This window comes from Pogoniulus pusillus, chromosome 26 (assembly GCF_015220805.1).
Source record: "Pogoniulus pusillus isolate bPogPus1 chromosome 26, bPogPus1.pri, whole genome shotgun sequence".
Lineage (NCBI taxonomy): Eukaryota > Metazoa > Chordata > Aves > Piciformes > Lybiidae > Pogoniulus > Pogoniulus pusillus.
The window spans coordinates 4,846,511-4,862,146 of NC_087289.1; the positions used below are offsets into that span (position 1 = coordinate 4,846,511).

Genomic DNA, 15,636 nt, shown 5'->3' on the forward strand with positions numbered 1-15,636 from the left:
GTCCCCTGCAGCCTGGACTTGGTAGGGACCAGGGACGAGCCCTGTTTTGGCCCCATGGTCCTGCTGGGCTGGCTAGCCCCTGCCGGAGACAGCCCTTGCCAGTCCTCTCCACCCCAGCATGCTGGTTGTGACTCCTCTGTAAGGTGGGAGAAGGACACAAACACGAGCTGCAGCCTGGACAGCAATTTCCCAGACACTTTCTCACAACCTGAAATTATTTTTTACTTCAGCTCTCACCCCGAGGTGAGCCACTCAGGCAAAAGGAAGAAGGTTATTTCCCAAAGTTCTTTCTCCTCCTCCCCATCTCTCATACGTCAGCCTCCTCGTCCCTTACCCTTCTAGACCAAGGGGAAAGTGCCCACACTGCCTGTGAGGAGCCTGCACAGCCCACACATCTCTCATTCCTGCTGTGACATCCATTACTTACCCTTCTAGACCAAGGGGAAAGTGCCCACACTGCCTGTGAGGAGCCTGCACAGCCCACACATCTCTCATTCCTGCTGTGACATCCATTACTTACCCTTCTAGACCAAGGGGAAAGTGCCCACACTGCCTGTGAGGAGCCTGCACGGCCCACACATCTCTCATTCCTGCTGTGACATCCATTACTTACCCTTCTAGACCAAGGGGAAAGTGCCCACACTGCCTGTGAGGAGCCTGCACGGCCCACACATCTCTCATTCCTGCTGTGACATCCATCCCTTACCCTTCTAGACCAAGGAAAAAGTGCCCACACTGCCTGTGAGGAGCCTGCACAGCCCACACATCTCTCATTCCTGCTGTGACATCCATTACTTACCCTTCTAGACCAAGGGGAAAGTGCCCACACTGCCTGTGAGGAGCCTGCACGGCCCACACATCTCTCATTCCTGCTGTGACATCCACCCCTTAGCCCTCTAGACCAAAGGGAAAGTGTCCACACTGCCTGTGAGGAGCCTGCTTGGCCCACACATCTCTCATTCCTGCTGTGACATCCATTACTTACCCTTCTAGACCAAGGAAAAAGTGCCCACACTGCCTGTGAGGAGCCTGCTTGGCCCACACCTCTCATTCCTGCTGTAACATCCATCCTTTATCCCTCTACACCAAGGAAAAAGTGCCCACACTGCCCATGAGGACCCTGCACAGCCCACATGTGCCTCATCCCTGCTAGGACATCCATCCCTTCCCTCCGGGGTCACTCCATTCCCAAGGTGGCTTCATCCTGCCAGCAGTCACCAGAGGGACTAAAAGGACAGTCCTAGTGCCCAGGCAGGATCACAGAGCAGGGCATCCTCTCAGCAGTGGGCATGGGGAGGCTTGCAAGACAGATAGGCTGCCATCTGGGAGACAGAATATAACCCTAAACATTTCTGTTTCTCACTGCTTGCTTCATATTGGGGCTTTTGTCCTTACTCTGAAGACTTCCTTCATCTTTTCCTGTACTAAACATGCCCAATTCTTCTCAACCATTCATACTTTCAGGGCATTTTTGCTCTTTTCTCCAGGTCATCACAATGAATTTAATTTCTAACTCTCCTCCTAGATGGCTCAGACACCCTCACTCAGCAGCTTATTTCCTTCATTTCAGGCACACTTCCTCAAAAAGCCCATTTGATGTTTGATGTGCTTGCCATCTCTTGGCAATCTGTTGATAACTTGCTCGTGGGATATAATTTCTCAAGTAGCCATTCACCCACAGGGGCAGAATTTCCCATTTCATAGAATCATAGAATCAAGCAGGTTGGAAGAGACCTCCAAGATCATCCTGTCCAACCTAGCACCCAGCCCTAGCCAATCAACCAGACCATGGCACTAAGTGCCACATCCAGTCTCTTCTTGAACACCTCCAGGGACAGTGACTCCACCACCTCCCTGGGCAGCCCATTCCAATGCCAATCACTCTCTCTGACAACAACTTCCTAACAACATCCAGCCTGCCCTGGCACAACTTGAGACTCTGTCCCCTTGTTCTGTTGCTGGTTGCCTGGCAGAAGAGACCAACCCCCACCTGGCTACAGCCTCCATTCAGGTAGTTGTAGACAGCAATGAGCTCTGCCCTGAGCCTCCTCTGCTGCAGGCTGCACACCCCCAGCTCCCTCAGCCTCTCCTCACAGGGCTGTGCTCCAGGCCCCTCACAGCTTTGTCGCCCTCCTGTGGACACCTTCCAGTACTGCAACATCTCTCTTGAATTGAGGAGCCCAGAACTGGACACAGCACTCAAGGTGTGGCCTGACCAATGTTGAGTACAAGGGCAGAATAACCTCCTTTGTCCTGCTGGCCACACTGTTCCTGATCCTGGCCAGGATGCCATTGGCTCTCCTGGCCACCTGAGCACACTGCTGCCTCATGTTCAGCCTAGTATCTACCAATACCCCCAGGTCTCTTTCTGCCTGGCTGCTCTCCAGCCACTATTTCCCCAGCCTGTAGCTATGCTTGGGGTTGTTGTTTCCTTTGTTTGTTTATGAGAACATCATCTAAGACAGCACAAAGATAGCATCACTCCTGCTTCCCCTCTGGTACCCAGCCCATTGCCCAGATGGAGAGAAAATCAGGTTGGTTTGACACAACATGTTCCTGCTAAAGCTGCCTTCTCAGCCCCAGCACTGCCCCCTTGATGTTTACCACTTGGTGGCCTTACTAATTTGTTCCAGTGGCTTTCTGGGTACAGGGACAGGCTGACTCACCTAGAGTTTCCTAGGTCCTCTTTTTACTGCTGCCTTGAATTACGTAATGAGCATCCCTGTCTTCCTGGGACACAGCTCTATGCCCCTGTCCCCCACTAAGCTTATCTCTGTTGACAGTGAATGGTTGTCATTTTGTCATGGTCAAACTCATCACCTCTAGGGACAAGAAATGGCTTTAGGTTCCCTTCCAGGCTTCTTAGTTGAGTTCTTGGAGTAAAGTGGTCCACCTGTCCCAGGGCTGATGCGAGGCAAAGGGGATCAGGTCCTCTGGAAATGGGGATACGCCCAAGCTGGTCTCTAGGAAGGTGACATTGTCTCATCACCCTGTACTGGGATGGAGAGGTCTGCTGAGTGATGGGGAGAGATTTAAGGGAGGAGGTGGATGTGAAGAGGTGGGCAGGTACCACCATACACACATTTGGGCTCCCTGTTTGTCTAGTTGGCCTCGTGATGGTCTCTCAAGGCACAGAAAGAGAGCTGACCCCCTCTGACAAGGTTCTGCCCTGGTGCCATGAGCAGGAGGTGTGGTTTGGGGGGCAGTGAAGCAAGCAGGGCCAAGACTTCTGCTTGGCCCTCTAAGCCCCCATGCACCAGCATCTGGCCTGCTGGTATCCTCCCCAAGCAGCACATCCTGCCAAAAGGAGGAAGAGAGAGAGGGAGAAACCCTGGAGCCAACTCAAAGCAAAACTAGAGAAAGCAAACTCGGGAGAGTGGGAGGAAACACAGATGCTCTGCAAGCCTACAGAAGGCTCAGTGACAGGCAGGGCAAGGCTTTCAGCGGGACAGGATGGAGGAGACACTGTGGGTCTGGAAGCCTCAGGCACACGAGAGCTGTGTAAGCTGGCCATGGTTAGGGGTCCAGACAACCTGTCCTCCTATCACCAACAACAGCATCCACCAGCACGCTCCACCCTGTCTCTTCCAGGACAAATAACCACTTTCTCAGCAATTTAAGGCCAGGATGACAATTCCAAACCATAGTGCTTGACAGATGAGTCACACCCACAGATCACCCAGGGACCATTTAATCCTCACACACCACTGCAACACCTCCTGCCCAACCTATCCTAAACCTGAGACCTTCCAGTGACCAGGACGGTGCTCACTTGTAAGAGACCTTACTGACACACCATCTGTCTGCTCCTCCCCTTGCCATCTGCAGCATCCCATTTTGCAGGAGTGGTGCTTTGCTGCTCCGTGGTGTGGCTTGTCTCAAAGATGCTAATGTAAGCAGCAAGGGGAGGACTTCCTCTCCACCTTCATCTGTCTGCCTGCTTTTCCTGAGACTCAGTTTTCATGCTCAAGTTTCTTTGAAGACTGCTTGCTTACAGGTTTCTGATCACCTTCAATCAAGGCTGGCATATATAAGGAGCCAGGCTGGCTCTCAAGCATCTGTCTAGGGGACTTTGTTTGCTTAGATCTAGCCCAGGAATGTTTAAGTCACACATCCATCTTCCTGCAGATGCTGACTAGAATCATTTCCAGCTCTCTGAGGTCTCCAGTGAGACCTGGCCATTATCCATGAGCAAGAATCCAGCACTGGATGATACCTGCTTTCTGAAGGTCTCAGCTGATGCACAGTCCCATGGAGCTGACAAAGCACTTTGTCACCACTGGTGGTGGCAACCACCCCTCAGGAAGTGCTCGGTGTCCATGGTCGGAAGTGGTTGCTCTAACTGCCAGACCAGGGAGTGCAGGAAGCAGCAGCTTCAGCACCTCCTCGGCTGCACCCGGGGCCGGGCACCGGAGGAGCTGCAGCACAGACTGGTGGGGGGCTCTCTGTCTGCAGGGGGTGGGTTTGTTTGGGGCATAGGAGCTATGCAAATCTGGAGGGGTGCTGCAGATGTACAAGGGGAGTTCTGGGCACGTTTGTGTGTTCATGAGCATCTGTGTGTGCTTGCACATGAATGTGCACAGCCAGGCTGGAGATGCATGCTCTGGGCTGATACAGGGAAAACAAGTCGGAACACCTGCCCAGTCGGGCTGCTGTGCACCTTGTGAGCACAAAGCACAGGAGAAGAGGTTGTCAGGAGCATCACTGACATCACAGTGTGGGTAGCAATGAGGCAGGCAGATCCAAACCTACTCCTTGTCCCCCCTGGCACATCTTGAGAGCAGAGGAAAGTCAGGTCTAGGTACTGTTTAATATTATAGGACCTTGTTCTTCTCCGACTACCACTGCTGCAAGCCTCAGCTTTCCCAACATGGGATGCTGAGTACAAGGCTAGGACCTTATTCTGTTGGTGGCAGGCAGCTCCAAGGCTCAGAGAGAAGTGAAAAATCAGAGCCAGGTAGTAGGCTCTGCCTAACCACTTTGCAGCAAACCTCCTTTCAACAACCTAAACTAAAGACCACTGAAACCCTGTCACCTACACCACTCCAGGGCCAGCAAAGCAGCTGAGACAGAAAGAGTACACCCAAAAACCATACCAGGCACATCACAGCCCAGTCTTTTCTTGCTACAGGACTTGAGGAAGTCATCTCAGCCTCCTCAGAAAATCTGATGCAAACCACAGCATGACAGATGGAAATGAGTGTGCTTGAGTGTCTGCATAACTTGGAGTGAAGAAAAGTGGCATAAACCTGCCAGCTGGTACAAGCAGTGGGGAGCCAGTGGGTATGGATGCTGTAGTGTGCAAAAGTAGGAGGGCTGTGATACAGAGTGAGGGGCAGGGGAAGGAAGTATGTGGGATGGGAAAGACAAAAGTAGGGAATTCTCAGGACAGGAGGTAAAAGATTCTCCAGATCCCATGCAGTGACTCCAGAAAGAGTGGACTTCTATCCCCATGCTGGAGGAAGAGTCAGAAGCATGTGTGGCTGCTTTCCTGGCTTGCATGGAAAGACAAGAGCAGTTCCTGTGTATGAACACATTGGCTCCTTGTACCCAAGCAGGATGCTGGAACATAGGGGCTGACACTCATCTCAGGACACTGCTTGGTTCAGAGATGCTCAGCTTAGGGCTTGAAGCCTGTATGCTGCCCAGAGCTCATCCAGCTTTGATCCTTCTCTGGCCAGCAGAGCCAGTACCATGCCTTGTGCAGGGGAATGTAGCTCAGGCCTCTGCCAGGCACCGTGTCCTCCAAACAGGGTGGGAGATGGTGTCTGGTAGCCTGGAACAGACCTTCAACTCACTCCACACATCCCCAGGCCCCACCCTTGTTCCCTGCAAAGGGTAGGATTGCAGCCAGGCTGCAGGCTGACCAGGGCAGCACAGACACTGCTGCCAAATGGGTGCTTTCCCATTCCATACAGCAGTGGGAGTTGCTTTTGCTACACCTCCAACTCCACTGGATTGCTTGGGAGCTGCAGACCACCATCTAATGAGAGAGGAAGGGACTCCATTCTAACTGCTCATGGAGAAGCCATGGCTGAAATTCAGAGGTACAGGAAGGGCTGAAGAGCAGGCATCTGTGCTGCCCAAGAGGCAGGATGGAAAACATGAAGCAAGGCCCTGCCCACCCTCTTGCAGGTATCACCTCTGATGGGAAAGCCAAAAGCAAAACTGCTGACTGAGCCCCTGACTCTCAGCTGCTGTGGCTGCCTTCCGCCTTGGCTTTCTGGGTAAGCCGAGCCTGGTCAGCCAGAGCAGGTCTCTGCCACGGCAAGGAGCAGGGCTGAGGCTTGCAAGAAGCCTCAATGTACTTGCAGTGAGTGAATGTTGTGCAAGTTACAACACTTGAGCAGCACTGAGGAGGGTCACCACATCAACTCTCCTGCCTTGAGGAAGAGTGAAAGCCATCCCAGATGGGTATGCATCCCATATCCCTGGAGATTTCACCCTCCAGAGCCTCTGGAGATTTCACAGGGGCTTTCCAACACCTGATGGGCACAAACTGTGACGCCAAGCATGCCTCACCCCTTTCCTCCCAATGCCCATGATGGCTCCTTCAAGGATGCACTGGTTTTAGTTAGAGAGAAGGGAAAATGGTAACGGTGCCACCAAAGTGTGAGATGCAAGTGACTCTTCCCTGTTTCTATTGGGTTTCATGGTCTTCTAGTAGGTTTCTTCTGCCTCTGAAGCCACTTGTTACCAGGGTTTCTTCCCTCTTAAGCAGCTTTCACTTCTTTCTGTTCTGGTTTCTGGAAGGTAGCATGCCCTGGCATCACTTTCAAGAGGCAAAATGGAAATCTGGAGCCAGAAAGCTGCACCAAGTCCGCCACAGCGACTGGGAGCCAGGCTCCCATTAGAGCAGGCATGCTTTCCCAAACGGGCTGGGCAAGCTGAGCCCAGTAAGGTGGGGGCTTGGTTTGCAGCTGCACCTGGGCGATCAGCTCAGAGTCGAGAGGAGAAAGCTCTAAATTGTGAAGAGCAGCTTCATGGAAGCACAGCCTGCGACAGGCAGAGAGAGGCGCAGGAAGCAGCGCAGCCGCTGCCGCCTGCCGGCTCTCGCCTGCGCGCTGCCAGCAGCCGTTACTTGCCTGCCCACGCACTTCTGATCGCTGCTCAGCAAACTCCCCGGACCTGAAACCATTTATTCACCCCCTCAAAGTCAGATCCAGCTCCCACCTGCAAAGGAAGGGACGTGGAGGTGGGTTTCCCTTCTTGCAGAGGAGGAAGGTCCCAGGGGACAGGAGGAAAACCAGCCACCCGCTTCCCCGGGGGGTCATTAAATAGTGGCACAGAAGGCAGTCTCTGCCCAGGCAAGGAGAAGCCCTAAGCTCTGGGCTTCCAAGAGTAGCATTTCCCAGGATCCACTCCAGCTCTGGCCTCCAGTATCTTCTCCCACAGTCATGCTTTCCTAGCTGGATCAGACCTAAGCAAGGGAAGCAGCGTGGCAACTCCAGAGAGCTCCAGGTGGAGGTAGAAAACGGAGGCATGACACAAAATACCTTCAAGACAGACCTGCTGGCATCACTGCTCTGTCCCAGCCCATCCTCCCTACGGCGAGAAAAAAGGTGGCATGTGGAGCCCAGCAGGGACCTTCCTCATCCTGTTGGCACCCATCTCACAGCCACAATCCCACCATGGCCAGTCCTGTCTGATATCAACTCCAGCAGTGGTGCCTTTGTCATTCTGGTCCCAGCATGCTGGATTTTTCCCAGCTGCAAACTGCTGTGGGAGTGAAAGCTTGAGCCAGCCTGGCCCTGCCCACACTCCCTGGTGAGGAGGCACCTCAGCAAGGAGGGACCTCAGCCCTCAGCAAGGCTGCAACTGCAGCTGCCAAGTCCTCTCATCCTGGCGTTTCTTCCCCCGTTCTGGTGTGGCAGGTTTCTCCTCTGGGAAGATGATGGTTGCATATTCAGTGTGGCCGACCAGCCAGGTCTCCTGAGGCACGTGAGCTTGCTGGTCCACCTGAAACTCCAGCACACCATAGTCGACAGTGGGCACGGGCGCCATGGTAGGCTTCTCTTCCTTCTGCAAGGAAACCCCATCAGGGTGATCAACCAGCTGGAGACACCTCCCATCACAGCACAAGCTCCCTTTTCACAGTGAGTGCTGAAACCAGCTCTGAAGCACGCCAGAATGGCAGAAAGACACACAGACCTGGGATAGCATTTGCTCAGAGAAAGCAGATCATGAGCTTTGGGGTCAGCAATGAAGCCATGTGGGAGTCAGCCCTCTGCCTCTGCAGGCATATTTGGCTTCCCACTTGCCCAGCCATGGAAGGCAGGGTGCTCTAGAAGCCTTTTTCCTACTTCTTCATTGGGCTCTGAGCTGGTACAAAGTGCACAAGGAGAGAGGAGAGCAAAGGGGAACGGACTTGCTACCTTCAGCTGCCTAAAGGGGATGGAGAGAAGATGAAGCCAGACTGCTCCCAGTGGTGCCCAGCAAAAGGAGGAGGGGAAACAGGTGCTAGCTGCAGTAGAAGAAATTTGGTCTTAATATATTGGGGGGAAGCATTTCCTCCTATTTTCTACAGCAACACAAGCCACTGTCTAAGATAACCACACTTTGAGCAAGGGCTGGACTAGAAACGTGCCATGCTGTCTCAGGCAGGTTGTTGATTTTGTGATGGGGCTGTGTTGCAGGTTGCTGTGCAGAAAAGATCAAGCAGCATCAACGTCAGGAGAAGCAAGAAGCTTGTGAAGGGCTGATAATGGGTGGCTCTACATCCTCCACAGCCCAGCGATGCCACAGTGCTACCTTGCAGCAAAACAGGGCGTCAGAGACTGAAGACTCACCTCTGGTGCCTTTTCACTTGGTGGCTTCTGCACATCTGCAAAGTAACACATTTGGTTAGAAAGTGCTTGTGTGCCAAGACACTGTGAGCATCTGGGGCTGAACCAGCAAAGACATCAACAACTGCCCCCGCGCTCACTCCCTCTCCACTCTGAGTGCTACAAGGACAAGTGAGATACCAGTCCATGGATTACAGTTTAATTTGGGCTAGTAGGGTGCAATTTCTCAGGGCTCCCCTCGAGGACAGACCCACTGGGTGCCTGTGTCATGGCTGAGAAGATGATGAGATGCCTCAGAAGTGCTCAGGCAAGATATCTGGGAGGGACTCCCGTGCAGCATTAGGGCACCACAATGAAGAGCAGTGCAAAGCCACAGCATGTGCTCTGCGGGCTCTACAGAGGGGCAGCAGTGCCCAAAACACCTTTCTCCCCTAGTTATGGAGGTCCCCATCCCAATGGCATGCAATGACTGAGTTTAGCACATTGAACCAGCTTCTGCACCCCAGGGAGCTGCGGGCACCTGTCTGGCTGCAGGTCCCAGCTGGGTTTGCTGGATGAGCATCAACCATTAGGTCCCCTGGCAGACCTCGGCCCCCACAGGACATCATACCTCCTCTCCTGTGAACGGCAGTGATGTAGCCAAAGATCAGCAGAACAACCAACCCTGCCAACAGCAGGATGCTCAGGAGCACAGGCTTGATGTGGTCTGGGGGACTGCCTTCCTCTATCTCAGGCTCGTCGGTGGGATTTGTCATCTCAAGGGCTGCTGCAATACCCATCCAAGGAAAGGGGAACAAAATAGCAGGTCAGAAGCATAGAATAGTCTGTGTAGTCCTTGTGAAAGGCAGCAGGGGAACAGAGGAGCTCTCTCCAGAAAGGGTTCAGCCCCAGATAGGCTACCACAGCCCCACTATCCCTGCTAGGGCTCTGAATTCAGGAGGATATGGAGAGCATTTTGGTTATTTCTTTCCCATTGCAGGTGGTAAAGATGATCCCACACTGCTGAGAGCTGGGGTGCAGAGCCACCTCTCTGCACCCACAGAAGTCCTGAGGCATGGTCCCATGCCCAGCAAAGCTCCATAGAGGATATAGCTTCCCCAAGCACCTCAGTGGCTTCCACACCCCCAGACCACAGCATCATCTCACACTGAGATGAGAAATTGTGAAACACTTTTGCAGTGTTTTCCCTTTTTATAAAAGGCCATCTTCAGCCTCACAAAGACTCCATGCTGCCAAGCAAGGGCAGGGCAGATCTTGCTACCAGATCTCTGTCTCCGTGCCATGAGGCTATGAGCCCCTCCCAGGGCATACAAGAGGTCTGAGACTGCATCGTTACCCCAAACACAATCCCTTCTCTAGAGTAGCTGTTCAAGGGTGAAGGCAGATTCCTACACTGGTTTCCTGCTTTCACCCATGGGTTAGGATTCACTCCTCCCCACAGCATCACCTGGGACACTGACTTGGCAAGAAGGAAATCTCCTGCCTCAAGACCAGATCCAACCACAGTGTGTGTGAGAAGACAGCCTGTGTCCCTGGGCCTCAACCCTGCACGCAAAGGCGAGGGGAAAGGGCAGAGTCATCCTCTCCTGACTCACATCAGGTCCTCTCCCAGCAAGGTACTGCCTGCCTTGTGCTCTGGAGCTGCAAGGTACTTGGGAGCCATGGGACCATCGGATGACACCAACCTGTTCCCATCAGCTCAGCCCCGACACTGACCTGTGACCACTAGGTGGGACCGGTTGCTCTCTATCACTTTATTGGGTTCAAAGAAGGCGATCAGTCCACAGTAGTAGGAGCCTGAGTCGTTCTGGTGGAGGTTCAGGATCTCCATTTTGAACACACCAGTGTGGTTGGTGACCAGATACTTCTCTGTCTTCCTCTGAAGTTCGTTATGGCTGATGCCAGCGATTTTCTGGCCTTGGCTGTGGTTGGTCTCCTTGTACCAATTGAGGTTGTACTCCAGTTTAGAGTTGTTCTCCATGGAGATATTGCAGAAGAAAGTGGCTGAGCTGCCTGCAGGAAGACTTAACATTGTTGGGAAGAAGGTCACTGTTTGGGAGAGAGGAAACAGGGAAAAGACACAGTTACAGAAGGCACAGACCTCAGAAACAGCCGTACCTCCTGGGCAGGAACCAGGCATGTAAAGAGGATGGGAGTCCACCATTATCCCTGCTAGTGCCCCACTGTTACATTCCCATGGAAACATAAGGGGAAATTCTTCAGTTTAAAGGTGGCACAGCACTGGAATAGGCTCCCCCAGAGAAGCTTCACAGTCTCTGTCTCTGGAGGCATTCAAAACCTGCCTGGAAGTGTTCCTGGGTGATTTTTTGTAGGTGATCCTGCTCTAGCAGGGCGGTTGGACTAGGTGAACTTCAGAGGTCTTCAGCCCCTACCACTCTGTGTATCATTGGCTCGGTGTCTAAATACACTCCTATGTTACAAAAAGTATGTTTTACACTTCTGAATGGAAGTTAGAGGTGGAACAGTGAGCATGTGCACATTTATCCTGCGGCCGATGCATGATTGTTTCCTCCACGATCTGTTGCCTCCTGGCTCTTCAGCCACGTTGCAGACATCTTGTAAGAGGTGGGCATTTCATTCCTTTTCTTTTTCAAAGACCAGACTGTCACCTGGCTTCCTCTGCTCTACCCATTCCAGTGTTTTAGTGAGCAAGCTCAGGAAGTGTGGGATGGAAAGGCAGACAGCGAGGTGGATTAGGAGCTGGTTACAAGATAGCATTCAAAGAGTGGTGATCAATGGTGTCAGGTCCAGCTGGAGAGCTGTAACCAGTGGAGTCTCTCAGGAATCAGTGCTGGGTCTGGTGCTGTTCAACGTCTTCATTAATGACACTGATAATGGGACAGAGTCTGCTCAGCAAGTTTAGTGATGACACCAAACTGAGAGGCTTGGCTGAAGCAGCTGAAGGCTGTGCTGCCATCCAGAGACCTGGACAGACTGAGAGCTGGGCACAGAGGAACCAGATGAGGTTCAACAAGGACAAGTGCAGAGTCCTGCATCTGGGGAGGAATAACAAACTGCACCAGTACAGGCTGGGAGGTGATCTGCTGGAGAGCAGCTCTGTGGAGAGGCACCTGGGGGTGCTAGTGGATAATATCCATGGCACAGCAATGTGCCCTTGTGGCCACGAGGGCCAATGGGATCCTGGGCTGCATTAAGAAGATTGTGTCCAGCCGATTGAGGGAGGTTCTCCTCTGCCTCTACCCTACCCTGGTGAGACGTCCTCTTGAGTACTGCATTCAGTTTTGGGCTCCCCAGTTTACGAGGGACAGGGATCTGCTGGAAAGAGTCCAGTAGAGGGCTATGAGGATGATTAGGGGACTGGACCACTGCCTGATGAGGAGAGGCTGAGGAACCCAGGACCCTTTAGTCTGGAGAAGACTGAGAGGGGATTTAATAAATGCTTATAAACATCTGAGGGCTGCCAGGAGTGGGGGGACAGGCTCTGCTCACTTGCTCCCTGGGACAGGACAAAGAGCAATGGATGTAAGTTGCAGCTCAGGAGGTCACACCTCAACGCAAGAGGGAACTTCTTTACTGTGAGTCACAGAGCACTGGAACAGGCTCCCCAGAGAGGTTGTGGAATTTCCTTCTTTGGAGACTTTCAAGGCCCATCTGGACGTGTTCCCCTGTGATCTAACATAGGTTGCATGGTCCTGCTCTGACAGGGGGGGTGGACTCGATGATCTCTTTGAGTCCCTTCCAACCCCTAACATCCTGTAAACCTGTGAACCTGTGCCTGATTCACATGTCTATAAAACACAGAGACATGTTAGACCCCTGCCTACAAGAATGTGAACAAGAAATATTAAGGCTATCTTCCTTCTTGGCTTCATCTAGGTACACCTCCTGATATCACCAAAATGATTCCCACCCTTGGAAACCAAACAGGGCACTACCCTGAATAGGTAGCTGGGGAATTTGTCCTTTCTAGTTGCTTGTTCCCTCCTTGCATGTCCATGGGCAGTCAGGTACTCATCTGAGCTTGCCAGACTGCTCCCAGCACAGTGAGTAGCTGGCCATGGCTGCAGCCCCTCCAACCATTCGCACTGGCCCTGCTGCTTTGTCACTTTTCCCTGCTCACGATCCCAGCAGGTTCATCCTTCCCTTGTGTGATGGTTTTGGTGTTCCCCGCCCCTCCACACTTTGGAAATCACCCAAACTAGACTCATCCAGCTCTGGAAATTTGAATGAAGCTTATATTTACAGCTAGCACAATATAGAGGCTGATATTTACAGTATATACAGTTATAAACAGAAATATGCAAGGTAAAAGGTTACAGAAACACAGCAGCCCTCTCAGAAACCTGAGTCCCCAGGAGGGGCTCACAACTGCCCTTCCATCTTCTCCCACCCCTCTCAACCTTACCCAAGGAAGAATGGAGTTTCGGCCAGGGGGTCAGGAAGCAAAGTGGATTAATCAGAGAGATGGCAGAGAGGCTAGAGAGAGAATTACAGCTCAGGCAATGCCCCAAGAAGCAGTGCCTTATCTATGTTTGGATTCTTGTTCTTACACATCTCAGCAAGCCTATGAGTGAAGTAGACATCAGCACTGTTATCTAATCCTTCTCACCAAAACATTCTAGCTAGCTTCAAACTAGCACACCCCGGGCAGCTGGCGTGTGGCAAACATGGGCCAGGCTCCACACATCCCAGCTCAGGCAGCCCTGCCCAGCAGGATGAGGCAGCTGCTGCATTCACTTTTGTTGGGAGCAATAAAAAGCAGGAAGAAGCATTTTCCACATGGGAAGAAATCCTGTACAATGAGGGTGGTGATATTCTGGCACAGCTTTCCCAGAGAGGTGGTCGATGTCCCACCCCTGGAAACATTCAAGGTCAGGTTGGGCCAAGCTGTGAGCAGCCTGATCTAGTTGAAGATGTCCCTGCTCACAGGAGGGCTAGACTAGATGACCTTTAAAAGTCCCTTCCAACCATTGTGCAGTTCTATGTGTCCACGATTCTATGACCAAGTGATTCCAACCACCACTGCCTTGAAAAATCTGTCATTAAGGATTTTATCTTCCCTTTTCAGAAATCTCCAAAGATAGCAGTTAGAAAGTCCCTCCCACCCCTCCAGCACTGGCCTGGGGCTGTAGAACCATGCCCTCAGTATCACCAACCAGAGAAAGAATGATTCCTTGAATAGATACAGAATTAGATGGGAAACTGGGCTGAGAAAAGAGAGATGAGACTGAGCAGGAGGAGGAAGGGAAGGAATTACCCTGACTCCCACAGGCAGCACTGGCTGTGGCAGTGCCTGCTCCAAGAGATGCAATTTTTGCAGTGGTCTGGATTTCTTGTGTTTGACAGGAGATATTTGGCAGGCTCAGGGCTTTTCTTCCACCACAGTGACTGAAGCACTCAGAGGATTTCCAAAAGCAGAGGTTGGCTTTACTTGTTTCCCTGCACCTTCCCACCACCAAGCATAACATCTGCTCCAAGGAATGTCCAATCCTGTGCCCATTTCCAGAGCAGAAAATACCCAAAGCCACCAAAGACAGAGTGGAGCTGCGAGGACAGAGCAATGTGGCTTCATTAGGGCTCCTGCTCACCCTGCCTAGCCTCACCTTGCCCTTCACCTCCCTTTCTCCCCCAGATTTCACCCTGAGCAAACCCACAGGCAGGACTTTGACTCCTTCAGGTTGAAATCTAAACCAGGGAGCCCAACCCAGGGGGGCAGCCCAAAGCCATGAGAAGCAGAGCAGAAAAATCCAGACTTAGCATGGTGCTGGCAAACCCAGAGGCAGCAGCCAGTGTGCCCATAACACAGCTCCGGTGTCGGCATCACAGGTCAGGAACCTGTCCCCAGCTCTACCCTTTAACCCTATTTCTACCACAAGCATCTCCATCTCCCTTGTTTCAGTCACTTGCACCCCAAAGCTTTGGGGATTTTGCCTTCTTGATGCCAAAGCTATTTTTAACTACAAAGCTCCCAGCCCTTAGACATTTTCCACTGACTGAACAGCACAGGCTGTGCCAGCAAGCATGCCGTGCTCTGGTACCTACCTTGGCGACAGCTGGCCAGCACGGGGCCACAGCAGAGCAGGATGGTGCACAGACCATTCAGGGCCACTTCCATGCTGCCCCAGGTCATCTTCAAGGCAGCTGGACCCATGGCAAGTCAATCAGACCCCTGCCCAGGCAGGCGTGCTGTGCTCTGTTGTGCTCTGCTTCTATTGGCTCGGTCTCTGCTTCCTTCCTCACAGCAGTGGCTTGTTCCCCAGTGTGCATCACAAGGCCTGGGGTGGAAATAAAACGTGCCCATCTCTGCTTCAGAGGGAAACCCGGACTGACTCCCACCCCCAGCTTCCTCCCTGCAGAGGCAGGGATCAGCTGAGCTGTGCTTGGCCCCTTCCCCTCCCAACACACTCCTGGCACACTCCTGTGCAGGTACCCAACTGTCAAGCAGTGAGGATGGGCACTGTGAAACCCACACCTTTGCTGGTGGTGGAGCAGGTGACACATCCTCAGCTCCAAGCTTGGTCCCTAAGTGATTTAGGTTCTCAGGCATCCATGGGTGCTCCCACCAGGTGCTTGTGATAGTGGGGTGTGGGGGACACATAGCACTGGGCAGCCAGGCAGTGTCTAAACAGCCAGGGGACACCTACTAGGGTGTTGCTCCCACTGGGAAGGGATGGGAAAAGAAAAGGGATGGGGAAAATGAGAAGGGGAAAGAAAAAAAGAGAAGGAGAAAAGAGAAGGAGAAGGAGAAGGAGGAAGAGAATCACAGAATTTCTTAGACTGGAAAAGCCCTTCAAGCTCATCAAGTCCAATCATTAGTTTCACACTGACAAGTCCTTGACTAAACCAAATCCCTCAGCACAACATCTAA

The 15,636-nt window shown here is 52.5% G+C and overlaps 1 protein-coding gene across 1 annotated transcript; it reads right to left on the bottom strand.

The window, feature by feature from the left end:
* Positions 1-7,803: 7,803 nt before the first annotated feature.
* On the bottom strand, positions 7,804-14,934 carry PDCD1 (programmed cell death 1). The gene is made up of 5 exons (XM_064165530.1): positions 14,811-14,934; positions 10,503-10,835; positions 9,397-9,552; positions 8,790-8,824; positions 7,804-8,022 (listed from the first exon to the last, which is right to left on the bottom strand). Exons 1-5 carry the CDS (start codon positions 14,917-14,919, stop codon positions 7,804-7,806), a joined length of 852 nt encoding a protein of 283 aa, XP_064021600.1. The 5' UTR covers positions 14,920-14,934.
* Between the last annotated feature and the right edge of the window lie 702 nt (positions 14,935-15,636).

What these genes read in the sequence shown, in the direction of transcription:
- PDCD1 (XM_064165530.1), bottom strand. Translation starts at nt 14,919, where the DNA reads ATGGGTCCAGCTGCCTTGAAGATGACCTGGGGCAGCATGGAAGTGGCC. An exon ending in GCTGGCCAGCTGTCGCCAAG is followed by an intron (nt 10,836 to 14,810) that starts GTAGGTACCAGA and finishes TCTCCCAAACAG; the next exon opens with TGACCTTCTTCCCAACAATG. An exon ending in GTCCCACCTAGTGGTCACAG is followed by an intron (nt 9,553 to 10,502) that starts GTCAGTGTCGGG and finishes TGGGTATTGCAG; the next exon opens with CAGCCCTTGAGATGACAAAT.